This window comes from Momordica charantia (genome assembly GCF_013281855.1).
Source record: "Momordica charantia cultivar OHB3-1 chromosome 6 unlocalized genomic scaffold, Mcharantia_2.0 BLBB01000006.1, whole genome shotgun sequence".
NCBI classification, from domain to species: Eukaryota; Viridiplantae; Streptophyta; class Magnoliopsida; order Cucurbitales; family Cucurbitaceae; genus Momordica; species Momordica charantia.
The window spans coordinates 1,489,653-1,517,374 of NW_028275164.1; the positions used below are offsets into that span (position 1 = coordinate 1,489,653).

A 27,722-nucleotide genomic window follows, 5' to 3' on the forward strand; every position below is an offset into this window, starting at 1 on the left:
CCAATTGATGGAGATCTAATCCTAATATGATGAGGGAGGAAGAAACAGAACTTTTGCAATACTTTGAATGAAAATTTAAAAAAAAAAAAAAAAAAAAACAGATTGTGTATTTCAAGATTGCCTTGTAATGCTATTATAGGGGAAGACCACCCTCGAGCCTTGTGGCCTAAGCGAACTATCCATGACAGAGTTGGAAATAGGAAAAGAGATTGTGAGAAGTGAAAAAAGCACTTTTCATCCTATTTGCTATTTGAATTTGTAACTCTTTAATTGGCAACATTTTTTAACTTTAGAACTCTTTTAAATTCATCCCTACAGATCTTTATAGCTTATGTTATTTTTGAGATCTCAAAAAATGTTTAGTACAAGTAGAGATTGAGGAATTAAACTCAAAATTACCGATAAAACATCTATTTTGTCTCCATTTCACTTTGTATTGATTGTAAAATTTTATCAGATCTTCATTGATTAATTCTGATATACAGTTAACTCTTTTATATTGACTGAGGTAAAAAGAAGATTCCCTACTGTGACAAGCATGTACGTTCAGATACAGAGAATTAAACTCACAACAGCCCTCGGTAATAGTTAACTAATCTACTAAACTTCTGTTATTTGCAACTAATCAGATGGACTTCGTCTTGTAATGGGCTGCCTTAACAGACATGTTGAAATCAGTGTTATCTGAGGAAGAGGATATGCCATTTTGCAAGATTAGATCAACTTTCGCTTACTGAAATTGAAAACTAAAGAGATGAAGGCAAGGTACAAGAAGCAAGGGCTTCTGTGATGTGCACAACCTCATCAAATATCGCACAAAGTCACAAGGAGCAACAACAGAACCTACAACTCTTTTCTGTGATCAATCACCACAGAAACACCATCCTTGCAGCAGTAAGATTAAGCATCATTGACATGTATCACAACAACTCCATAGAAAAGAAAAGAAAGTAACTGTTCAAATGTTTATATAAAAGCCAATTTGTTTTTGGTCAATGAGCTGTCGTGGTTGTCTTCTTGAAATCAATCTTGTCTACCTTAACCTCTCCATCGATGAGTTCGTAAACATAGACCACAACACGAAGGCCATCGATGTCCATGAGGACAAAGCTTGGGTTGACGTCATAAGTGATGCTGCTGTATGCACCTGTTGCAGATCCGGGGTTTATCACCACACCTCCCTCATGTTTGTAGGCTGTAAATTGATGAGTGTGACCAGTAACAAGGATGTCTACATCTAGCTGCCTCTGCATCATGGCGAGCGAGTCCAGGTCTCCCCATGGAATAACCTACACACAAGAGCCGGCCAGCAACAAATATAATTCATGGACATGATATTCCACAAGTAGTTGGCGAATTTCTACATGACAAGACCACTTCTTTTCTATTGTTGACTTCTGGTAGCAAATACCCAAGTACAGAAGTTTTGTTTGCTCAGTGTCAGTTGTTATAAAGATTACTATTCATGGCTACTAATTGAATCAGAAGTTTTAGTATTCAGTCTCTTAAATTGATGATCCTAAATACACCAAAAAAAGAGAGACGGGGATCTTAATTAATCCCATCAGTTACTGAGTATACCATCTGAAACCATTTCATAAAGTGAACTTCAACATGTCATTTGTTATTCAATTGATAAAAGAAGAAAGAATCAGGGAAAGCTAGTCAACTTGAAAAGGAAGGTGAGATTGCAAAAAAAGCAACAGACAATACCTGATGCCCATGGCACAGTCCCAATTTAAACTGTCCAATAGTCAGAGTTTTTGTCTCTGGATAACGAGACTCTTCATCATATTCACCCCGTGTAATGTGCAAATCAGGACAAATAGTTTTCAAGTAGTCGTGAACTTCCTGAAAACATCATTAGTAAACTTTGAACTATTACACCAATTATTCTCTGGAGGAACGGATAACACAATTAAACAACACAGTTCCACCTATTGCATCATGAATTAAACAAAATAATTATCGCAGTTGAACCGAGGCACTTAACATACCCAAAAAAAAAGTCCGAACCCACTTATGATGAACAGAGATCCAAATAGAAGTTAATGCTCATAGTCATCCCAACAATGTAAACTTGATTTTTCTATTCAATCATATGTGGTATTTAATACAAGCAAATTGTGCTGCAAAGGGTTCTGAATCCACAATTTTATTTTTCATAAATCTAAGTCTTCAATACTAAGCCTAACACTTGGACTAAAGACACAAGACATATTGAATAAAGTGCTTTCTTACAAGTTGTATAAAGTTCAGATAAAACTAAAATTACCAAGAGTCTATTCGGTGGTTTATTATTTTTAAGTGACTAATGGGCAGTTAGCATATTCAGTTATGTTTTAATTACAGCTGTTCACTCAGTTAGTTTCCATGTGTGTTTATATATCCGTGCATAGCTCTTCAGTGTACTTTTGTATCATCCTCCCACTTCTCTGTTTTTATAGAGTCCAGTACGATCAATGGAGAAGAATTGGTCATTGAGGCCCGAGCTCCAGAATTGTGAGAGCTTACAAATAATTAAATGCGTTGATTATCTAAGAACTTCAATATATGGGAAAAAAGCGCCCTAACTACTACCATAGGTTGGTTATGTGACAATCACCACCACAACAGAATACCAAGAGACTTGAGAAGTTTACTGCACTATCCCTTGGTAAGTTCTCCATAACTTAACAAATTTCAATAGTATAAAAGAATGTTACCAACATAACCTCCAAATTTACATGAATCCTTGGGAGAAGCTTACATATGATATAGTAAACGGCAAATAAACCACAAATCAATACTATATCAAAAGAAGAAAAATATTGCTCAGAATACTATCCAGGACAGATGCCAAGGAAAAGATCTTAAAATCAGACAAAATTATTAGAACCATCAGTAAGATTAATGCAATATGGGAAAATCAACACTAGGTTATGACAAATTGAAATATAAAGTTACCATTGATAAATGGCAGAATTTGAAGATCTGTTAAGATTCAAATAATCGAGTATTCATAAATGTCAAATTGGAGCACAGCACAGACTTACATATCCAATACATATTTCTCATGGTTTAAACCTAAATGCATAGCTATTAATCATGCCTTGGATAATTCATAATTCACACTATAACCCAGCAACTATAAAGATCAATTGTAGATTTACCAAGTCACAAATTTTCTAAAGATGTTTCGTCAGTTACACTTTACCATGTGTTGGAATTTGGACACCAAAATCATCAAACAAAATGGTTTAAAGACAAGACTCGCAAGAACATTGATGTCGTACTTATAAGTACATAGTGAAAGAAGACAATCTAAACACATATAACAGTAAAACATATCAGTCTCAACTACAATTAGATGGCAAGGAGGCCGGGAACGTCCTCTAAATGCGAAGATCATTTCCATTTTATGATTTTAAGTCGGTAGCAGCAGCAGCGATTACTAGGATTCCGACTTAAAATGCTTTTTCGGATGCACCAACATAAGAGTCAGTAAGAGATACCGAAAGAAGAAGAATCCAGGAAGGCAAGTACCAGAATAAAAGTAGCTGGAAAGATGATTTGAACATACTTTGATACAAAGGTTTCCGGTGCAGATGATGTGCTGGATCTTGCCAGGAACAAGCATAGACTTGAATTTCTCGGGCAGGTCAGGGGCTCTATGCGGTATATGTAAATCCCCCAAGGCCAACACCAGCACCATCCTCACTCCAAACCCGCTTTACAATTCTGTCCAAAAATAAAATATTTCAGGCAAGCGAAACATGCCCACTAGATGATCGTCTGTGATAGTCAAGAATCAATGAGTAAAAGAGGAATTGGGCAAGAAATTGAATATAATTGAATGCACGAAATTATAGGAAATGAAACTTCTGCATCAGAATCAAAAGAACTTCGTGATCAATACCAGAGGGGTTTGATTAATTGGCGGAAGCTGGCATGAAAATGCCTCTCCGTTACTCTAAATGTCGTTTATCGATACGCTTCGAAGGTCTCGGCCCTTCTTCTTCTTCTTGGTTCTCCTCTCTTCCGAGCCGGAGCAAGCGTTTCACTCTGCAATCGAAGCGATGTATTGATGAAAATGTAGAAAGCAGAAGTTGCGTTCGGGGAGTGGGAATCAGCATCGGAGAGGGCATCGAGGGGGTCAAAATTAGGAATTAGGGACAAATTTTAAATGAATTTCCGAATGTGCCCTTTATGATGGTGCTCTTTACGATATTGCCATGGAAAAAAATGTTTGCAAAAATAACCTTTGTTTTCTTTACAATTTGATTTTGAATTTTGACACTCCTGGACCTAAATTGCCCTTGACAGGTACATGCATTTATTTGTGGATTTTGTGTTATTTATTGCTTCCATTTTGTCCGACTTGCACCAAACTATTAGTAACAGAAATCAATATTTTTTACCCTCTAATTTCATAAGGTGTATAATTTTTACTATAAACTTCTAATTTTGTAAGTTGCATTTAAACCTTGATAAATGTTACCTTCGTTATTTTATCTAAAAAATATATATAAATATTGTTACCATCTTTACCTTAAAAAAATATTCTCATATGCATTTAAAGATTTGTAAAACATATATTGACTAAGACATTGATGCAACTATAAATATGGAATTTAATTTTATATGATGCTTGATATCTGTGATTTTTTAAAAAATTTTAACTTCTTTTTTAATTAAAATTAATAGGTAAATTTAGCGAAAATTAACAAATGGTAAAATTTAAAACACTTATTTAAATTTATAGTTCAAAGAGATAAAAGTGTTATTCGATACATTATGTCAAGTATTATGGTATAAGTTAAATCTTTTCCTATTTTCCTTTTATATGAGAATTCAAATATAACTGAGTGGATAAGACATTTATTATCATTTCAAAAGTAAATGATTCAATTTTCTACTCCGACATTGGTTTTTTTTTATTTTCCGATGGAGATTGTACCCCACGAGTATGTCATCGAGTACGATGACAGTTTAAGTGGGGGAGAATGTCACAACATACTAGTAGAGAGTAGATTGTGACCTCCACGTAGTGGACAGAGTGTCGTCCGTCGAGTCATGTTGAAGGCTGAGAGAGAAGTATCGTGATGCGTCCAAAGAAGATGGTACATCACCTCTCACACTAAAAGGGTGCGTATAAGAATGCCTAGAGAAAGCGTATGCAGAATGAAGACGATGTTAGTGGTATCGGTGACAAGCTCAGTGGAGGCCAGTTGAGATCCGGGGTCATGATCCTAGAAGTCGGAATTCCTCGAGAATTTGGACGAACGACTTTAGAGTTAAATGCATATATAGTGAGATATGTAAGTAAGCCACTTTCGTGTCGATTTGTTTTTTCTTTAACAAGAGCATGTTAGTATTTGACTGGTTTTTCTTTTTCGAAATTGACATTGTTTGTGAGGGTAGATATGGAAGAACATTCTCTTTTTTTTTTTAAGGAAGGGTCCCAAAAGCCTGAAACAGACGAGTGGGCTCGGTATGGGTTGGGCTGAGATACATGGGCTAAGGAAAACATGTTCAGTTTAACTATGAAATTACAAGATACTTAGATTTATTAAAATTATATCACAAAATTTTATTTTATAATATAACCAGGGAGAGATTCAAATTCATGATTTCCTCGTCAAAGATCAAGACAAGTACCAATTATTATTGAATAAAACTCATATTGACTTATAACACAAATTGTATATACAATAGAAACCTTTTATATTAAATTTATAATTATATTTCAAGAAATTTAGTGCAAGATTAGTCGTGCTAAAATTATGACATAAAGAAATGTAATAAAAAAAATTAATTATCTAAAATCGTAAATTTTTAAAAGTATGGGGACAAAAATAGTCGTTTCAAAATACATGAATAAAAATTAAAAAGAGAGAGACTAAAATAGACGGTTTTAACTAAAGCATATATGAACAAAATAGTATTTCTAACTTAAATTAATTAATAATGGATTAGTATATCATTTTAAATTATTACAAAGAGGGTCATATCTTTAGATTTTCATAGAAAGTAGTACTAGTCGACAAAATTTTTCATTATATTTTAATTTGGTGCCTTTTTTATTTTGTTTTTTAATAAAACTAAAATAAACCAATCAAATTTAAAATTTTCAGTTTTACTATTAGTAGAAATGAGAAGATCAATCTTTTGGGGGAAAAATAGGATATTTAAATCGATTTGTTTGGTTTGATCCGTCCATTTTTTTTCCTTATTTTCTATTCAGTCCGTTATATACCTGTAGAGTAGCCCAATATAATAATTTACAAACAGACTAATAAAATATAATAATTATAAAAATGTTTGTGTATTTATATTAGATGAATTGTGATTATTAGAAATAGTAGATGATTATGTCATATTACTCAATCATATATTATTCATTAACTAATTTTGTCTGAATAAATTTTACGGGAATTTTACCATTTTCATTATTTCGTAAAAAAAAACGAAAACAAATACTTTTAAAATTAAAGTATGGATATGTCTCTTCATTGTCCTGTCCCCATGCAATTTTTTCAGAACTACTCACATTATTAGCCTTTTATATGGAGAGACCAATTTATTATCATTTTTTAAAATGTCATGTATTGAAAACTTTATAAAATTGTTGAGGAAAAAAAAAACGCTTCCACAAAAAATATGACCAACATATTAAAACAAAGACCCGAGTTAACGATACTCAAATAAAAATTTTTAAAAGTAAAATTTCAATCAATTTAATTATTTGAGTTAACTCAATCAACCAAAAACCGTAGAATATTAATTAGGGATAGATACTCTCATATGGAAGAAAAAAAAAGAGGTGTAAATCTAGAGTACTATTTCACATCATTGTTTTGTATTTATAAAAAACTTTTTAATATGGTAGACCGCACATTATTTTTAATACAATACTGACATGGTCGGTATACTTTTGCAGTATCAAAATTTTCCATCAATCAAACTACACAGCTAGTCATTGGTAGTTTAATCGAGATCAAGAAATTATATAATTATTCCAATCTGTCTAAAAGTCAAGGGAGATCACCGAGTTAAGGTATAAAGAGTGAAAATTTAGCTGAGAATGGAATAATTTTATTGATGAACAAAAAAGGCCTTAATTAATTTTATAAAACGATTTATGGGAGTGCCTCTCTAAGATCAGAGAGTGGCATTTGAAAGAGCAAGCAAGCAACTACGTCAGAATCGGTGGAGGTACCAGACATAGCAAAAAAAGAAAAAAAAAAACCTCAAAATTAGCCAAATTAATTAAGGTTGTCTCATATAGCTACAACACTTAATTATATAAATATATGATCTCTATTGCATCAATAAACTCCTAATAATGGCAGCTTGAGCAGTATCAGACGTGGCCAACAACTCTGAAAGTCTCTCACTTAGATCATCAACCTCTCTATGCAGGCTTCTTATGTAGTTACATGTCTCTTGCAACACATTCGCGGCCGAAACCTACGCACACACCGCCCTAAACTATCAGCTTAAGGTATACATTTTATCTTCGATACTAAATTAAAAATCGATAACCACTCGTTAGAAAAACAAAACAAAAAAGAAAAACAAGGGGTTTGAGGATCACCTTGTCGGATTGCCTGTGGCGAATCTCGGGGAGGAGTTGCTGCAACTTGGAGACGAGATCGTTAATTTGGTCATCGGTGATCCTTGAACTGCCTGATTGCCTAGATCTGGATCTTCTGCTTGACATTCTTATAATTGATTATATGTAAATGGGAGGTAGAGTAGCAAAAAATATATATAGTGAAGTGAAGGTAGAAGAAAAATAAGTGGTGGGTTCTTGAAGATGAGATGATGGATGAGTGTGTTTGAATGAAACAAGTAGTGGGGTTTTGAAGACTGCAAAAAACAATTGCATGGGAAAAAGCACTTCCCCTCATCGCTTTTTAAATAGACTCTCAGAGAGAGGACGAAATAGAGAGAATCAATTTTCTCTTCTTTTCTATTCTTTTCTTTTTTCTTGTCTCTTTTGTATTTACTTCAACGTTTTGTATTGCAGTTGTTTCTTATCTTTTAAGTTTAAATACTATTTTAATTGATGTATTTGGTTTATTTTAGTGAGGTAGTTTTAAAATATTTATTTTGATTTTTGTATTTTCAACTTTTGTTTATTTGAGTTAGAAAACATCACGTAGCTTCATAAAACTTACTATAAAGTTTGGGTAAATGTTGAGGGCAAAAATATGGCCTACCACGTGCTAAGATATGACTGAACTCCTAAGTTCATCTACCATCGAATTTCTAATCTCATATATGGCCGAGCTACTAAGTTCATCCACTACCAAGCTACTAAGTTCACCTACCACCAAACTCATAAGCTCGTGTACTATCGAGAGCTCTTAAACTCATCCACTACCAAGCTATTAAACTCATCCATATGGAAGGTTGAATAGCCGACTTCAGTAATTGCCAACCTATGATCTGACATTTCATAACCATTTAACCGTGTTGTTGTAACGGCCATAACGGATTCGTCCCTTCACTCCACCTCTAAAAAATACTCATTCTTCCAACCCAAGTACGCAATTCTGTTCCAAGAACTACCTACTTGAGCTCGTGCCTATACTGACTCAAGCATTGAAGTGTTTCCTTCTTTTTTACAAATCCTACTAAAATGAACCAAAATCAAATACGATGACTAAATTAATATTTAAACCTCTTTTTAGTGACAAAATTCACTTAGTACCCCTCTGAAATTTACATTTCTTACATGGATTGATATTTGCATCGATGTATTGCGAACTTCTTTCGTGTAAGCTAACTCAACTAAGATTTTTTATTTAATAAAGATGGGGTCGCATGAGATTGTTCTTTTTCAATTATTTCTTTTACCGATCACTGTATAATGCACTTTTCTTATAATATATTATGAGAGTTATGTATATTGTATAGTATTTCCCAAAATAATGAATAATATAATGTATATTATATCAGTGGCTACTCTCTCTCTCTCTCTATTATACAGATGAGTGAATTGATTACTAATTAGTTGACCAGTCAACCTATAAACTAATACTGTGTAGAACGCAAATATGAAAATATTTAATTTTAAAGAGATATATGAATATAAATTAAACTATAAGAGACCTAGCTAACCCTAGCTATTAATGTTTAATTAATCACCTAGACATGTAGATCTTTATCACATCAAATATCTCATAAATTAATATTTTACAACAGTGTCATGTCAACTCACCATCCTCCCCTCGATCATTTTTCCAAGGTAAAAAAGATTAATGCAATATCAATAATGTAACTATTGAAACATATGGGTTAATTTTTGGAATTAAAATCTTAAGGAGATGGCAAAATTCATCCTTCAATATTACTATTGAGGAGTGGAGCTTGCAAATTATCAAACTTTTGTTGCATTATTGAAGTATTTAGATTCTAAGATTACATAGATATATAAATGTATGTATTTTAGAGGTATGATTAGATTAGTTTATACGGCTTTCTTGGAACTAATAACAGTCTTGCATGAACACAATAATTAATATGCTGTGTACTTTTTCCAAATTTTCAACAACAAATTCTCCGCTAATCATCACATCATGTAACTTAAATAATTGCATACATATACATAATTAAGCTGGAATTTATAGTATTAATTTTGACTAGCTTTCACTTAATTACACTACTGATCTGCAGTTGTCGTCGTTCCTAGCTCCTTCCACATCAAACTTTATGTCTTCATTTCGTCTTAGGTTATAAAAAAAAATATAATAAAATCACAATAAATAATGAATAATGAATAATGTGAGTCCCGCCATAAGCTTCAACTATAGCACCTCTAATTTTAGAATCGTATCAAAATTTATTACAGTAAAATCATAATCTTTACGTTATAGATCGGAGATTAATTAATTCACCGATTTAATTTGTGCATGAAAGGTTTAGAAGTAGTAATTATTAATTAATATGGACAATTAAGGCCAAGTTGTTGTGGGGGATAATAATTGAGAATCTTTTTTTTTTTTTTTTTGGTGTCGTGGGGAAGAAACAGAGAGATCTGATGATCATTTGCAAAAACCTAGACACCAATCAGCATCAATTTTCATCACCACGTGCATCTGACTTGTCCAATCCCTTGCAAAACCACTAAATTTAAATTATACACACTATATATATTTATAATTGTTGCTCTGAATTCTGATACATATAAATTAATTAATAATTAGTGAATTAAGTTAAATGGATGTGTGGGCATGGCAGTTAAATCTGAAAGTGCAGCAGTTAATAAATCTACATTTTATAAAGAAAGGGTATGGTCTATTTTTTCCTTTCCAAAGCTTATGGATATTTGGAAAGGAAAAAAAAAGGAAGAAGAAGGATCTCTCAGTCTGATATCGAGTCACTACAAAAACGAAACACACACGAAACAAACAAGAAAAACAAGCACACAAACCAAAAACATTCTTAAGAATGAATAAACCACCACTTAACCCAAAAGCTTAAGCTGATGGGTTTAGTAAATTTAATTTATTTATATTGGATATCATCTAACAAACATCAAGCTACAAACGTGAAAAGGTTATGAAATTAACTCCGAAGTGGACTCCATCAAAGTTTGTTCTCTAGAATAAACACTATTACGAACATGAACATCATTCGTTTTCTCTAAGATACTCTCGCTATGACGATCTCATGCATACAATTACAAACCATAAGCTCTCAAATGAATTAAATTAGGATACACCCATATGAGCTTGCAGCACAAATATAGGGTTGACGTACTCAAATTAATTTAATTTCAACAATTAATTAATACAACATAACACACACCAATCCCTTCTTCTTTTTAATAATACAATGCGTCATTAATCTAAAGCGATTCAAAATATCAACCTCTCGGCCTATAGATACACACACATACCAAACCCTAAAACTATGGGTTAAACAAACTATCTTTAAATGTTATTTTGGTTCTCAAACTTTATATTAAAAAAATATAAAATTTAAAGGGTGGAGTTAAAGAAATGAGATATTATTAAGAGAGGGGGGTGGTGGGGGCTCAGCAAGCATCGCGGGGCACATGAATTTGGATCCAAAATTATGACAGCGAAGCGAGGAGAGTGTCAGAATTTCTTTAATTTTGGCTTTCCAAACCAGTGGGCAGTGTCAGATTTTTCTTTAGGGCTCCAAATTTGACGCATATTATTCATATTTGTTCATACTTCTCATTGCATATGCTCATCATTTGTCCTCTTTCTTCCTTCATTTCTTTCTTTAATCTCTCTCTAACATTATCTTATATATTTAATATGCTTTGGAATGAGAGCGTCATCGTCTCTTGTCTCTAAACTGTCAAAACAAGAACAAAAACTTTATAATAATTCATCTATTATATCAACTAACCCCACATTCATTCCTACATATATAGTTATTCGTTCTGTCTAATTGTAGTCGAACTCAGAAAGACTTATGCTCAAAGTGGACTATATCATCGGAGGGGAGGGGCGGTACGTTGAAACAATTTTTATACTTTTTTCAAAATTATGATACGCTAGTGCATATACTAATACTAGCTAGCTAGGTACTTATAGAGTTATATATATGCTTTTAAGATCTAATCCTACAAGTAATTTAATTATAATGAATAATATATATCACTATCTGACGTCTGTATTTGTTGTTTTTTAATTTTAGAAAAGAAACATACTCAAAATAGAAACCTAAACTCCTTAATTATATTTATTTGATTATTATATAGCATAGGAAGGAACAAAAGGGATGATAGTAGACTCTAAAAGCCGGCCTGTTAGAGCGAGAGCCCCCATCAATCCTGTAACGAAAATAAGATATAATTTAATTTAATTATAGACTTCTTAATTACAATTAACATTTGAATTAAAAAAAAAAAAAGAAACTTTAATAGAAACTTAAAAGATAGATCATTAAAGCTAAATTGAAGGGGTATGAGACAGGGTTTAATTATAAGTAGAATTAATGTGGGTTAATTAGTGAAAAATATAATAAATGCAAAATAAGTGGTGTGTTTTATTGTGATTAATTAAAAGAGAAGCCAAAAAAAGAATAGTATTTTGCAATGGGGGATGAGACAAAAGAAGGTTGGGTATTGGGAGAGGGAGCTTAGAAAGAAGAGAGAGTTGCACGTGGAAACGCTGTTTAAATTAAAACAAAGAGCATCTTTTTCTGTCTTCCATGCATCGAACCCATAAAACAATTCTTTTTACTTTGCCAAATACAATACGAAACTTGTTTATCCATCTACACATTCCTATTTTTCCTAATTTTAGAATTTTAAAAATTAAAAAGGAGGAAGGTAGAAAAAGAAAAATACGTTTTTTTTTTTTCTATTTAATTGTGAGCTAACAGTTAACACTAAAATATTTTTCTAGAATACGTGCTTATAGGGTTATGGGGAGATGAGAACTCATTTATACACCTAGGGAACTAAGAATTTTAGCTTAGGGTTTTGAGACTTCATTTTAGATCACCACACCTAACTTAACATAAAATAAACTAAATTTCATCTTTGAATACTCGATTTGATAATCCTCTACTTCTAGTGTAGTATTAGGGTTTAAATTTTTAGAAAAAGGAAATGTTATAATTGGGTAAATTTAAGGCATCATGCGTCTCAACTCCATCTAAGCTACCATGTGTGGATCAAGGTTAGCAAAAATCGGGCAAAGGCCTCCAAGCGCACCGATTCGAGGGGCCAAGCATATCTGGACAATTTGTATAAATGACAGCCAACGGGAATGAGTGTTGACACCGTGCACCCAAATTGCGAGACACTCCAAAGAGTCGTTTAGGATACCGCCGTGCCCTTCTCTATAATACACAGAAGGAAGAAGAATGTCGATATCTCGATGATCCTCTAGCACAGCATGCCACCCCATGTGTCTGCTCTACACTCTCTAACCACTCTCTCCCTTCATACATAAAGGAAAAGAAAACCTACCAAAGCAAGCATAGTTTACCGATAATTGGCATATATCTCTAATCAAGAGATTCTGAATTCGATCACCATTGTCAAGAAAAAAGGAGAAGAAAACCCAAATTGAAGTAAGTCCATGCACAACATCAGCATCAATAGAAAATAAAAGTAATTTTTGTTGTTTCTTGTTTTTTTTGACATCTACGAATTTGAATACTCTAAACGTTTTTCTAATAAAATTTTTCTTTAATCCTCGCAAATCTTTCCTTCTTCCTTTACTATTAAACTGAAATTTTTAATGTAACCTTGTATTTTCCAATCTTTATGAGCAACATATAATAAGATAGTAAAATACAAATAGTGTAAGTATTGAGTTTAGAATTTATTAGAAAATGTATATGAATCAAAATAAAAACTTTTTAAACCTTAAATTAAATTGGGGTAAATTTTAAGGAAAACTATATGCTAACCTAATTTAATTATTTAATATATAACTCCTAAACATTATAGGAATTGGATTATATAATAAACTTTGTTTTCCAAAATATCATCAACGTAATGGTGTATATGATTTAATAAAGTGGGTTTATCAATTTAATTAAGGTTAAAAACGGCACTCACACATTATTCTAGACGAATAATTTCTCCACAAGTAGGTTTTTGTTTATGTTAATATATATTTGTTTAAGTTTAGTACTCCATTACGAAACAGAAATCCACAATTAATATATAACATTAAGACAAAAATGTATTTGGAACTATTTTTTATAACTTTCCAAAGAGCAAAGTTGCAGTTCTAATATCAGCAAGTTGAGAATATATAAATTAAATTTAATATAATTAACCTATGATTGTCAAAAGTGTATAATAATAGATAGTTGAAATGACTCAAAGATGGAAACATTCATTGCATGCTTCCCCTTGGATCATGACAACTAAAATTTTACTCCTTTTTGTAATTAATTAATTGCCTACTATAATTAATTAATAACTAATTAACTAACTTTCATAACTCTGAAAATGTGCTTTGCCCGTAGAAACTGTGTAGAAACTCTTAATCAACAGATTAGCTTAACACCTGCATATGAACAATAATTAGTAAACATGAAGTTGGAGGTTGTAACTTATATCTTACAGACTACAGAGGACTGTCCAGTGTTTCATATGAACAATAACAAAACATTTCACTATGAGGCATATAATTAAACTCTATCACACAACATCAGCTGAAAGACAGCCCAAAACATTGTACTCTATTGTCCTCCAACACTTGATATAGATTAGTGCCAATACTCGTCGTGGTCGTGGTCGTGGCTGTGGCCCTCAGAATAGCTCATGTAACGATTACTTGCCTGAGCCTTATCAGCCTACAGGAACAAATCAAAAAACACTCAATGTTGCTATCGATTGCGATTCATATAATCACTCAGTTCAAAATTGTTCTAAAGCAAGCAAATGCGGTTTTTGCTTTGTTTTCTTTGTGAAAACCAACCATAGACTATAAAGTTAGTCAGAATGTATACCCTGTTTATGAGATTTTGGAGGTCTTCGGTCCCATTTTCAGCAATGTACTTCTCTGCAGCAGTTAGGATGTCGTCGGACTTGCTGAAGAAGTCCTTCATCTTTGGAACATACCAAATGTTAACCGTCTGTTTGTTGGTGAAAAGCGGCCTGACGAAATGCTCATACACATATGCAGCACCACTGAAGTATGGAATGACCAACCAGCATGATAAAATCAACTTTGCATATGGCCAGATAGGGATCCTATTGTAAAGATTTAAGGGAGCAAAAAGGAAACTCATCAGTTTTAGCCAGTTCTAACTCTGTCCCATACCTAAGAAGTTAACCAACCACAACATTTGACAGAGGGAGTAGTCTACAGAATTCTGATTTCCCTTACATCTATACTTATCATGATGGACAATAACATATAGCTCTAAATTCTAATCACATATCAGCATACTATTGTAGGAGTAAACCTTCATTAAAGGATTGGGTCAAGAACTTCAAAATTAAAAAGTATATGAAATACAAGATGAAAACTTGAATCATGCTTATGAGAATCATAAGCTAAAATAAAATGAACTTCAAAGAAAAAAGGAAGTAAGAAAAAGACCATAGCAAGCAGACTCAGAAAATTTTTAAAATATAAATCTTACCAAACATCCAGGACAAGGCAAGATAACACAACTAGGTTTTAAAGTCGGATGCAGCTAAGTAAAAGAGCACAATATACATAAATATCAATACGTCATTTTTAAAATTGGACCAAAAAAAGCAGCAACATCTATGTGCAAATTATTCCATCATAACCATATGTGATTTGAAATGCCAAGTCATGATCTCTAGCAGATTAACCACGAGGCAATACATAGATTTGTAACTGCCTTCTTTTGCAATTTGAAAACCTCAAGGCAAAATGAGAAAACAAGCAGTGTGCAATTTCTAAACTAATGTAGAAATTTTACCATTCGAGAACTTTGGCAAATGTAAGCTCAAAGAGGGTGAGCATAGAATATAGAATCCAGTAAGTAAGCCATTGCTGATCATCCACAGGAGACTTTGTTTCAATGGCTCTAACTGATGCATATCTGCCAAATAGCAAATATTAGAGCTACAATCAATACTTCAACTACCAAACAGTCCATAGTCATCATTAATGAAAAAGGTACAAAATTAGACAAAGATGCAGAACCACTTACAGAGGATAAACAAGACTCACCAGAGGCCTGCAAACAAAACCCATGAATGAAGTTAAAAATATGCCAATGTGCGCTTATGTGATAGCAGTCGCCAGTCAGAAAATAGTTTGAATTGACCGGGAAAGAAAATAATTGAGGTAGGTATATGGAAAGTCTCCCCTTTCTCTCCCTAAGTCTAATCTTCCTGGATTTTCTCCCAACGATTAGCTAACAGAACTCCTCAAGTATGCAGCCAGAATCCTTTAACTTTTGAATCCTACTGCTGGGTTTCATTTGCATGATCCTACAATTCCTACAAGCCAGTTTCTACTGTTGTTCTCCTTTTAATTTACAAAAATCTAAATAAGGTACATACTTCTCTCCTTTATCATCAAAACATAATATCAACCCTTCAATCACATAATTGAACAACCTCGTACACAAGGTTCTTTTCCTAATTCAAATCATCATCCTGGTCCTTACACCCCCCATCCAATGACCACTAGATCTAAAGCTGGTATTTTTTCAAACCAAAATATCCATGTCTTCCTATGATTCCTACCTTGGGGTCACTTACCTATTGAGCCTTCCAGTGTAGAGATGACACTTACTGATCCTAAGTGAAAATTAGATATTAAGTGGAAAGATGTTGTCTTAAAGCATACGCAGTCATGGTCTTTTGTAGCTTCTATGACTGGTTGTTTAAGGTTCAAGAGAATGCTGACGGAACTGACAGTTAATAGGTCCAAAGCTTGTTTGGTTGCCTTAGGGTTTCAACAAACTCTAGGTGTTGAGATATTCATATAATCAGTCTTGGTGTAAAGCCTCTACCTTTAGAGTCTTTATACTCCTAAATGATGGCCTTAATCGTTTATATGGAACAGCAAGCTGGTTTTGTAGTCCCCTGACAGGAAGATTACAATTTACATGTGTTAATTGTAAGCTACACAAGGCCCTGTATGGTCCTTGTCAAGCTCCAAGTGCCTAGTTTGAGAGAATTAATTCTACTCATCATTCTATTTTCCTCTAGCTTATGTTGATGATATTAAATCATTAGGTGCTCACAAGTTATGGTTCGAGATATAATTTTACAACCCAGCAGACTCTTGCTCTGGAAAGCCTTGGATCATTAAGCTACTTTCTTAGTTTTGAGGTACATTGCAGTGATGGGTATTCTTTATCTTTCTCAAACCAATAATACTCAAGATCCACCAATTAAAACTGAAACACAACATGGAAAACCAAGTCCTACGGTACTAGATAGAAAGTTGACGAGTTCATAGTATATTTAAAGGCCTCAGTTTTGCAGTTAACACGCTTAGTCAGTTTTCAGTGCCCCAACCGATACTCCTTAGCACGGTCTAGAATAGCATCAGAGTACTTGGGTCAGGCTGCAACTGGGGGTATTTGGCTTGAATCTTTCTTCAGAGAACATGGGTCCTCTCATGGTTGTCCGGTGTTGCGGTACAGAACTATGGAGGTTGGTCTCTTTGCTCAGAACCAACATTGCATACAGAGATCGTTCATGAGAAGGTATTGGCAAAGGAGGCCGGGGTTTGGAATGTTCCTTTTGACTAAACAGGTAGTTCATTTGCTCACTCAACACTTATCTATTCTTCCAGCTAAATGTTAGTAGCTAGTAAATTAGTGTTCAGAAATTTTCTTGTCTGCCCTGGCAAGGTCAACCCACCAGGGAAAATCGATCCCTTTTGTCGGATAACCAGAAGCAAAGTGGCAAGAATAAAGAAATAGGAGAGGAACATACCCGGCAAGAACGTCGAAGTTCTTGAGGACGACCTTGAAAAAACTGCCCGCTCCAGATCCCATTTCGGAGAGTTTCCCAGTTAGCGTCAATTGATTGTCGACAAGTTCCCTTCCTTCGCCTGATCTGAACTCTGAAGTTTCTGGATTATGTATTTCTCGTAAAGCTCTTGCGTTCTTCTGTCCAGTTCAATAGCCCAGCCCAGAGAGAGAGTGACTATGAAGGCTTGAACTTTGCACCTAATCATTCATTTAAAAATGTGGGAATGAAAGAAAATTAGCGGATAACCCAATGGGTAGGTTGGTAAAAACTCTCACCTTCTGTTGACTTTATACCTTGTGTTGCGAACTTTCCAGAGGGAAAAAGAAAAAGAAACGATAGGCAAAGGGAAAGAAAAAAGAACGATGGAATAAAGAGATTAAAAAGAAAGAGAAAAAATATAAGAGAGAATATTAATGCGAGGTTAATTTATGGGAAATTATCTCAGCTCAATTTAGCAATAATTATATTTCACAAATGTTGATTCTTTTTTTCAAATTTTATAAATTTAGATTTTCATGCTTTAAATGAGTTTTTTTTTTAATTATCTTCTCTGGTAAGGTAACTCGTAGGATTTCATGTTCTTTTCTAACTAAAATTGATCATCATTTAATATAAATATTATTTATATTAATAATTAAACGAGCATAGCTCAACGGTTGACATGTAGCTCTGACCAAAAGGTCATGAGTTCGAAACTCCATCTGCGTGTTGTAATAAAATATAATATAACTGAAATGAAAAATTTATGTTGTGTTACTTCATCAAATTTAAGTGAAATATGTTAAACCATTTTTTATCTATAACTATAGTTTTTGCATAATAATTCTGAAATATGAATCTCAATATTTCAATATTCGAGAAGCCAAGTTCGGTCCTTTGAGGGTGAAGGCTGAGGGTCCACCAATAAAAAGTTTCCACAGAATGACAAAGGGAGGTAAAGTAAAGCCTTCTCGAACTCACATTATCCCCACTCTCTGAACTCTTTCTTTTTTGTCTCAGATTCCCAAAAGGCCCGTGGCTGAGCTTGACTGGGAAAATTCCAAGGCCTCCCAGCAGATTGAAAATGGTGGTCAAATTTGCATACTCCAAGTTAACCTAAGATCTAAGCAATCTTGTCAAAAGTATCTGGTTTAAATTGGCTTGAGAACCAGGTGACTGGAGCAGTGTTTTCTATAGAGAAAAAGAGAGACAGATGGAAGATTCATCAGTTGGTTATTGAAGGGTCAATGATTCAAGATTCTAATTCTAACTTTTGAACATCCTACAGATAGATAGTTCCTAAAACACCAGGTTGCCCATCTCAACCATTTTTAACTTGTTATACAATTCATCTACTGAGGGCATCTGTTTTACAAAAACAAACGAGGACACTACAAAATCAGCTCTCACTTGGTTCTGTTGTTTGTGACAATCTGAGGAGTCCAGCAGGCCAGGAATCTGCTGGTGTGGGATATCTGGCATGTGGTTTGCTTACATGTGAGGTAGGCATTGTTGCCGCATGAGCGGCATCCGCTGTTGGGTAACCTGGGAGATCTGGCTGCATGGGGACAATAAAAACTGCATGTGTTTGCTGTATCGCGGGTTCCATAACAGGCAATCCAAGGCACTCCCCTGAAAATTGTGATATCGTCGTCGCTTGTAGCGGAAACTCTGCAGGCGGGGGGATATTTAAGTCGGGTTTAGAATGAATCGCCCTTGATTGTAACTCACTTTGCAGTTTCTCAATCTGAGATGCTAAAGCAGAAGTCTCTTCTTGCAGCTCGTTCTTCTCAATGTCAACCTAATCGATAAATCGTGCAAATTATTATAAAAGAGTTAAAGAAATCAAGTCAACTATTTACAGACATGTTTCTGGTTAATTCTTAGAAATAGAAAGAGTAATGCTCTCTCCTTAAGAGCCTTACATATCGAGATTCGGACAATAACATTGCGTGCTCCTTTTTGAGGCACTCAATCTGACCAGACAAGTCTTTTAGCAGTCGACTTGCTTCACACAATATGGATGCCTTTCCATTGTTGGGTTCTGTGAGCTCTGCAGATGACCATTCCAAGTATGAGAAAAGCTGACTGACAATATGCCAATTGGAGCATATCTTAAGATTCTACCAAGTCAAAATTGGTGGCATATCAAGCTATGTTTTAACTTAAGAAAGACATTTTGCCAATGGGTAAAACATAATTGTGATCTAAAGTGAGAGTTATAATTGAAGAGGAAACAGTAAAGCGTAATCATCATAAATTAAAAGGAGCAGAAATTACCAAGTGCATTTGCTAGGTCAAGGAAGAGATCGTTTAACTGCTCTCGCTTCAACTTCTCCCTCTCGGCCTTGTGAATCTTCTTAGGAACTTTCGACTGGTTTTTTTTACCAGGGCAGTTCCTGCAAAAAGAGATGGTTCAAAGTTCAAACTTACAGCCAAGCCACCACGATTACCTGGTGAATGATCTTATAGCATATTTCATAAATGCAGCCCAAACTGTCATCGGGCAATTTACAACGTTATAACATCTACGCACTAATGGTTCCATTTAAAGACAATGGTTCACAAAGAATATTGCAAAAAAGAATTCAACCTTCACATTCCACATTCCACATTGGTAAATTCAACTACAAATACGGTATTTGGATGATTGATTGATACAACAATACAAGCACAACAGTTTAAAACATTCGGAATATTCAACAACATAAATCTTACAATCATGAATCATCAAGAATTACCTGGACGCTACTGCAGTATCAGTTTCAACAATCGGTTGGGAAGGAACCTCAGAAACCATGATCTTCTTCTAGAGCAAGTGAAACCGATTGAAAACCCCACTTCGAAAACTTCTGCAATTACAAATATCCCCCATGATTACATCTTAATAATCAAAGCAAAGCAAAGAATTCAGAATTCCTACTCATTTCAATGAACGCAGGAAATTATACCAAGTATGCAAGTAAGATCAGTGGTAATTAGATACTCCACATTTGACACAAAGGAAAACATGCGGTAGCAAACAACTGATGAACTGATAACCTCCAGCATTTTGAAAGTTAAAATTCAGACGGGTTAGCGGCAAATTGGGCGTAAATTGTAGAGAAGAAACAGAGGAAACTAAGAAGAAAACGAACAAAAGTGTAATGTAAGGACGCAAAGAAGACAATAAAGAAGCCCATAAGAATGATTCATAGTTAAAACAAAGAGAATACCTCGGAAGGAAAAAGCAGGGAGGGGAAAGAGCGTGAGAAATTGGAGAAATTGAGTAGGAGCAAAGCAATGGTGAACCAAAAAAATGAAAGAGAAAATGTGGTGGAAAATTAGGGCTGGCGCAGCCTCATCTGAAGGACCGAGGTGGGCGTGTGGCAGGAAGGGCTGGAACGATACAGAGCACGTGGCCGGAAGCGTAATTCGAAGTACAACACGCATGGTTGACACGCTCCCCCTTTTGTCGTTTCCTCTCTATTTTCGATCTCTAATCTCAATTTGCTTGCTTGGCCTATGACTCGGCTTTCTCCCCCATCACATGCAAGGTTTGGAATGGATTTGGGCTCCAATGTCGAATGCTCGTTCACATAAATAAAAACTCACAGGTCGGGAAAAAGCCTTTAGCTCCCACGCGAACATTCAGATCAAGTTTATCTATCGCTCTGCAATCGATAGAGTGGAGCTCTCATTGTTCCATGATACTTGAGTAGATTTGGGCATCAACAATAAATTGAGCTAATCCCATTGACCCATTATTCATCATTCAAAAAAATTGATTATGATTATTTTTTAATTCAATAAAATGTCATTATTTTGTGGAATGATTGATTTAAGAATTCAAATGACCGCTGAAAGAGTTGAGTTGATGAAGTTGCATGAACTCAACGAGGCAACAAGGGTTCAAAATTATCTCGGACAAATTTGTACGTTGGAGAACAAAATTGAAAAATTCTCATCTTAATTTCTTGCCTTTTTGACAATATTGTATTAGAGTTTTGGCCCATAAAAAGCAACGCTATCACTGAATTTTAAAATTTAGTATTAAAAAATGAATCCCAGACGTGTGGCGTCCACGAAGACGCAGACAAAAGAAACGATGGCGTTATCCCATTGACTATTTGAGGAGCGTGTCGCCCATGGCCTCTATTATCTGCCCGTCACGCTTACGGAGGTCTTGCTCGTGCTCTTATAAAAATTCGGCAAATATGTCATTGTACAAAAGAGTGGTTCATACTTCATACTTCATTTACAATAAATATCTCTGAATCATTCTGAGGAGGTGGAGAAGACAATTTGGAGGAAAATATACTCATACTTTTAGCCCGAAGTAGCAGTATATGACGACTACGGTTTGTTTACAAGATTAACTCTTTAAAACTGAGTGTTGTTTGTTCATGTATTTTGCTTCAATGGATAGTCTTTGCCTCAAGAACTGGAGCACCCAAGTTGGAACTTGCGAATCTTCATTCTTCCATTCAAAGCCAGAGCTAAAACATCGTATTCCTCCACATACCACAGCTCGGACACCACTGCCTGCAAGATTTCAAATCCAACCCTCCAACAGTTATGTTGATTTAAGCTAAATCTATCTATCATTTTCATGGAACAAAACAAATCCAGCACAGATTCCAATAAGCCCATCTATTTTCAGATTATATCTCTTAGAATGACCTTAAAGGTAGTGCTCAGAGCGGTTACTTCATCCAGGTATGCTTTTTTTTTTCTTTCGCTTTTGCTTTCTCATTTTGAAAGTACTCAAAAACAATTTTCAACTTCATGTATAAGTAAGAACTGACCCAAATATAGACCCTCATTATATCATCCCTATAAAAAGGAAAAGGTTGGACCCATCCTCATTATACCCCAACACATGAAGGTAAATAATATTATACAAGTACGTATATTATATATAATCAGAGAGAGATTAAAAACTTACCTCAAATCCACGGATTTGTTTATTCAAGCGAGCAACCAGCTCGTGAAAGAGTTGGAGTTCATCAGAGCTTCCATGCAGCTACAATAACATAAACACTAGTCACATAAAAGTACAGATTCAACAAATATGCCATCTACTCTCGACAGGGTTTAAGACTTCATTTGAATTTTGAGAAGTTCCCATTTCTTGTATTCAATTTTATTTTAAAGAAAAAGAGTGTATTTAATGAAGTTTCTATTTCTATTTTTTAAAATCGTCTTATCATGTACATTTTAGGAAAACAAGCGTCCATTTGATATATATTACGAATTTCTATCTTGGGTCTTTGGTTTTCCTTTTGCTTCCTCCTGAAGAAAATGGAAGAATTTGGACCAGAACTAAACTTCTTCAAAATTAGAAGTCTCCGTAGTCCTTTCAATTTCAGTTTAATAGGGCTAAATATATATTATCACAATTTACCACATCTATTATGTATATATCAGTTCCTAACAAACTTACACCACACAATTATGAGAGTGACAATGACTATAGCAGGCTTACTGAATCTCGACTTAAATAAAGCAAGAAATATCAGAAATAAACAGTCTAAAGACAGTACCATTTCAGAAAGTTTCGGGTGACCCAAAAGACGAGCAAATGATGTGTGAAGAATAGCAGCATCATACTGTGGAAGATAGTCGCATTGCAAATTAGTTATGTACTTTATGTCAATGATTGGCAAGATAAATCAATAAATACAGCATAATCTTCCACTAAGCGTATGATATATACAACTTCATATCGATTGGATGCTCAAGAAATAACTTAAATCATAGAGAGAAAATTAAACATGGGATGCATCTACTCTAAAATATTTCAGGACTTTATCTTTTCAATTAAAAGATAACTTATCGAGGGGCAAAAAATATATTTCTTTTCATGTGAAAAAATAGTGAAACGTTATTAAAAACAAATTACCCTAAATCCGTATTTAAACCATTTACTTTCCGTGGTAAAAGCTCAGCGACGTCCAAAAAGTGGCAAAGCAAGCAGATGGACATTAATAGCTGTTACGTCATTATGGAGACTACAAAATGAAGGGGGCCAAGATCTCACCAATCTCATAAATATGTATTAAAAATTTAAAACCAATGATTATAGCTTACATCTCCCAGGACAATCGCCCTATTCTATTAGCATAATGTACTAAAATATCATATGCCTTCTAACTTAAATGATAACAAGTCTAAAGATTATAGGAACTAATATTCTGCCACTAATTCAAACAAACTGGAATTAAAAATCATAAATTCATACAAGTTGTTTCTCTGGTGCATGTGGAAGTGCCGTCCTTAGTTTAGCACGGATGGTTACAGGATCTGTCCCTGATATTACCTACACAAAAAGAAAAATAAGGTTCAGCAAAAATTTATGATTCAACAAGATTCTTTAAAATTGCACCAGTTGATTGTCTTCAGTATTAGACCAAATTAGATACCTAAAAGGAATTTAGTTAATCAACTAAATAAACAAAGGTTCAAATTGACAAAAATGTCAGAATAAGAAAATTGTGTTCCAAAGTAACACAAGTATGCCAAAAGTATCACTGAGTTATTCTGGGTCACATCTAAAGATAAGAACCATCTTATGCAACATTTCGACTCTCAAAACTCAGTTTAAGGCCAAAATGATTGAAGAAGTTGGCTTTCTTAAACTTCTTATACAGCAAAAGTTTCAAGTACGAATACTGAGATTTTTACTCAACTTGTATTTCACTAAACTTTTAGTGCAAATTAAATATGGGTGTCAGAGAAAATTTCAGAAATAGTATTATCATAACAAGAACTCTCTGAACTCTCGGCCAGTCTCAATTCAGGTTTGTTGTCCCTCTTGTTAAACAGAAGAACAAATGCTGCAAGCTTAAACGTAGAACAATAATGTTTCATATTCAGTGTGCTCATATTCAATGTGCAAGGACACGATAGTGTGATTCAGCATGATCTGAAAGATAAGGTAAACAAAGAATCGTGCAAGTCCTCTGCTTCCCTCATCCTGTATGAATGTATCGTGAGGAAAACTACAAATAAATAAAAACCAAAAAAAAAAAAACCAAAATCTACGCTTTTTTCTTTAATCTAAAAAATGCTATAGTGACGTCTCCATAAATTGAAAGGAAATTACCTGCCAACATCCTAGAAGAACACCTGTTGAAGTTAGAATAACCCTGTCTAGAACTATTTTCAGTCGGCACATATGCTCTGTTGCAGACTTCACAGCAGCTACTTCAGCTTCAATCTGCCAAAAGACGATTGTTGAAAAGATATACACAAAAGAAGGTTCAAAGCAACACAATAATGGATATAGAAGGCAACTTACCTCATCTTCAGTAGCAGGAACCGGTGTAATATGATGTGATGCGTGAAACATGCTAAAATGGTACATGCTAGAGTTCTGAAACCAAATTGCTAAACAAAGCACAGGGGATCGTATGTTAAGGAATGAGACCATATTCTAAAAGAAATACCACAGACACCATCATTTCAGTCCAGAAACAAATTTACATTGAATGTAGGAAGTAAACTACAACCTATTTAAGAAAATGAACAAATAAAACATACCTTTATCAAAATGAGGATTGAATACAGATTTTACAGCCTCACTGCAGCACAACATAAATATTTATTAACGGGCATATATCCCCTGAAAAGGAGATTAAGAAGTCCTACAACAAAAAAGGAAACGGTCTAGGAAGTATAACAACTGAAGATATCTATCTCTTCAATTGAAACATGTTTAATTGATAAAGATTTCTTTTTGCTCATAATAAGATAATTTGTTGTGCATGAAATTACGCAATGTCAAACATATCCTTTACAGTCAAAGTAATTAAACAAACATCTCTCACACTTCCTCCACTTAGATTTTATTATTTTTGACGCCATCACCAAATGCCAAATGGATGTATGGACATGGAGGTCTCAATTATGGATTATTTGCAAGGATATATTAAAACATAAAAGCCAATACGTACGATATGGGAACTGAGTACTCTGTGCTTAGATACAAAACATTAGCACGAACAGGAGGATTTGCTGCCTACATAGATGAAAAGGGCATCATTTGCAGCTAATGTGGGAAGAAATATAAAATTTTGAATAGAATTTATTTCAGGAACAGCTTGCCTTTAATACAGGGGTCACAGATCCATCCTTAATAGTGAAGAGATCAGAAAGTGATAGAGACTGAGATGTTTCACCATCCTTGAGGAAAACTGCCCCTTTCTCATCCAAATCCTTCTCCATCTTATCGTACAATTTTGACCTCAACTCTGAATTTGATGCAAAAGAAGCTGATAGAAGTTTTCAGCAATGTGGTACACTTTATTTCATAACACATTGTTATCATTTTGTTAATCAAGCAACCAAATAAAGTTGAAAACATAATCATATAAATGAAAGCAGTAATATTAGACTTTCTGAATAACATGTAGTTACAGCAAGCACTAAAGCTTAGAAAAATTGGCAAGTCGAAAGCAGTTTTAGTTAGTTGTTTCGGTTATCTATGGTCCATTGTGGAAAATTTGAGTCCAAATTAGCCAAAAATTCAAAATCAATTTCCTGAATGCTCGAAATTTATTCACCAAAAAGGCCTAAAATGATTTATGAGTTTGAAAAATAAAATAGGAGAAAATCCACACATTCACGTTACATTCATCAATCATCATAATCTAACAATCTAATCTTTTGAATCAATTATTTCTCAACATCGTATTAGATCATGATCATGCATTAGGCTCAAAGTTTTGGAATGTTATATCCTTCTGTTACATTGTACTAATCAAATTAATACCTGAGCTCCCACAACATTAAAAAATCTAATAAGAAAAAAGAATTAACACAAGAGTTGCCTGATGAATTGATTTCAACTCAAAACCGTATGACGATGATAACAATTCGTCAAGATGGTTTTTATTTTCCATTGGTTAATCACAACGGTCGTGAATTGATCCAATCAAATTGTCACTCCATTAATTAAAAATCTTACTATGTTCACTTTAAACCTAAACGCCCAAATAGAGATCGCCAAATTATCATTCATCTTCCAATATAAACCCTAATTTTTTGGGAAAGTAAACGGAATTTTCAAGAGACACGCGAGGAATGAGAAGAATACCTGATGAAGAAACAGAACCAGAACCAGAGTTGTGGAGGGCCATTTGGAAGAGGAAGAAGAAGAGGACGGCAGAGGTGAACCAGACGAAGGCGACGGTGGTAGAGTGAGCGGAGCAAATTCCAGTCCTTGCCATCAAGGCAATAAGCTTCTGACAAATGGCGAGTGGTGAGTGAATATGAAAGAGACTGAAGAATCCAATTCCAAAGAGTGGCACTCATTTCACAGACTTGCAACTCACGAGTGGGCTCTGAGTTCTGACTCGGTTGGTTCCTCCTCCGTCAGATTTGGTGCCAAGATTGAAGAATCCCTGAGTACATATTTTCCACTGTTCTCCAGGCCGCGAACAGTTTATCAATAATAATTAATAATTAACATCAACTTCAACCAATTAATATAATATAATTTCTAAATATTAAGTTAACTAACCCCATCAAAACATTAAATTGAGGACTTTCATCGATTACGGGGTCACCATTATTCTGATATAATTCTCAATAATGACTATCAAAACATTTCTACCTTCCTACCTTATCCATTCACTTAAAATAACTTAGGTCAAAACGAGTATAGCTGAGTAATAATTGATATATATCTTCAATCACCTCCACACGTTGTACTAAAAAAAATATAATAATAATAATTTAAGGCATATATTATCAATGAAAAACAACTTCAAATTTCTTTAACTAAAAAAAAGCTCTCTTGATATGTTTTTCTAACCAATTGCAGATATACTAAAATATATGTGATTGTTTACAAATAAATTAACTAATTGAGTTGAATACTTTTTTTTTTTTCATACGGCAATATTTGGATATGAGATTAGGTAACCTTAGTCAAGCTATTGAGTTTCTTGCTAGCTACCACTAAAAATGGCTATACATAGTCTCTTTTGGTAGATTATATATTCTTTAACAAGTTTATGCTCATATTTGTAAACTCTTATAAAAAATACTTGATTTTAAGTATTATGTAACATCTTTTGTTCGAGAATGAATATTTTTGTGTCATGATACAAAATTTGTGCATCGTTAAAGCATAAGTCAAACTTGAATCGAGCTTAGACCTAAAGTTAGAAGGGGAGGTTTGGGGTTTAGAAGCAATGTCCTAACAACCAACCTGTAGGGTGAGAGCAACCCGAAGCACATGCCTTGTGTATCATCAATGTCATCTCTAAGTCTAAACTCCGACTATGGACCCATTTTGGATTTATCAATGATTATTTTATTACCTAATCCCATTTTCCCTAATTAA

The 27,722-nt window shown here is 34.1% G+C and overlaps 5 protein-coding genes across 10 annotated transcripts; all 5 read right to left on the bottom strand.

Annotated features, from left to right (window-relative positions):
• Positions 1-714: 714 nt before the first annotated feature.
• On the bottom strand, positions 715-4,120 carry MAG1 (Calcineurin-like metallo-phosphoesterase superfamily protein). The gene is made up of 4 exons (XM_022279539.2): positions 3,899-4,120; positions 3,563-3,720; positions 1,714-1,851; positions 715-1,289 (listed from the first exon to the last, which is right to left on the bottom strand). The coding sequence occupies exons 2-4, from the start codon at positions 3,692-3,694 to the stop codon at positions 993-995; spliced, it is 567 nt and encodes a 188-aa protein (XP_022135231.1). The 5' UTR covers positions 3,695-3,720; positions 3,899-4,120; the 3' UTR covers positions 715-992.
• A 2,935-nt stretch (positions 4,121-7,055) lies between these two features.
• LOC111007381 (transcription factor ILI6-like) lies at positions 7,056-7,859 on the bottom strand. Its single transcript, XM_022279732.2, has 2 exons — positions 7,580-7,859; positions 7,056-7,452 (listed from the first exon to the last, which is right to left on the bottom strand). Exons 1-2 carry the CDS (start codon positions 7,703-7,705, stop codon positions 7,303-7,305), a joined length of 276 nt encoding a protein of 91 aa, XP_022135424.1. The 5' UTR covers positions 7,706-7,859; the 3' UTR covers positions 7,056-7,302.
• A 6,148-nt stretch (positions 7,860-14,007) lies between these two features.
• On the bottom strand, positions 14,008-17,649 carry HVA22A (HVA22 homolog A). Its single transcript, XM_022279851.2, has 5 exons — positions 17,372-17,649; positions 15,628-15,654; positions 15,394-15,516; positions 14,446-14,689; positions 14,008-14,289 (listed from the first exon to the last, which is right to left on the bottom strand). Exons 1-5 carry the CDS (start codon positions 17,431-17,433, stop codon positions 14,203-14,205), a joined length of 543 nt encoding a protein of 180 aa, XP_022135543.1. The 5' UTR covers positions 17,434-17,649; the 3' UTR covers positions 14,008-14,202.
• Positions 17,650-18,597: 948 nt separating this feature from the next.
• Positions 18,598-20,799, bottom strand: PYE (basic helix-loop-helix (bHLH) DNA-binding superfamily protein). 2 transcript variants are annotated; one of them, XM_088125494.1, is made up of 6 exons: positions 20,605-20,799; positions 20,341-20,431; positions 20,131-20,241; positions 19,670-19,788; positions 19,315-19,442; positions 18,598-19,190 (listed from the first exon to the last, which is right to left on the bottom strand). In XM_088125494.1, the coding sequence occupies exons 3-6, from the start codon at positions 20,187-20,189 to the stop codon at positions 18,789-18,791; spliced, it is 708 nt and encodes a 235-aa protein (XP_087981620.1). In that variant the 5' UTR covers positions 20,190-20,241; positions 20,341-20,431; positions 20,605-20,799; the 3' UTR covers positions 18,598-18,788. The 2 variants fall into 2 exon arrangements, with proteins under 2 accessions (XP_087981620.1, XP_022135544.1); XM_022279852.2 differs by lacking the exon at positions 20,341-20,431 and having other exon boundaries at positions 20,605-20,795.
• A 767-nt stretch (positions 20,800-21,566) lies between these two features.
• LOC111007329 (uncharacterized) lies at positions 21,567-26,834 on the bottom strand. Of its 5 annotated transcripts, none has more exons than XM_022279662.2 (11): positions 26,696-26,834; positions 26,469-26,613; positions 25,478-25,644; positions 25,327-25,391; positions 24,914-24,954; positions 24,672-24,760; positions 24,477-24,590; positions 23,613-23,690; positions 22,915-22,980; positions 22,317-22,394; positions 21,567-21,913 (listed from the first exon to the last, which is right to left on the bottom strand). In XM_022279662.2, the coding sequence occupies exons 2-11, from the start codon at positions 26,599-26,601 to the stop codon at positions 21,806-21,808; spliced, it is 939 nt and encodes a 312-aa protein (XP_022135354.1). In that variant the 5' UTR covers positions 26,602-26,613; positions 26,696-26,834; the 3' UTR covers positions 21,567-21,805. The 5 variants fall into 5 exon arrangements, with proteins under 5 accessions (XP_022135354.1, XP_022135355.1, XP_022135356.1 ...); XM_022279663.2 differs by having other exon boundaries at positions 26,469-26,616; positions 26,696-26,826; XM_022279664.2 differs by having other exon boundaries at positions 26,707-26,802.
• Between the last annotated feature and the right edge of the window lie 888 nt (positions 26,835-27,722).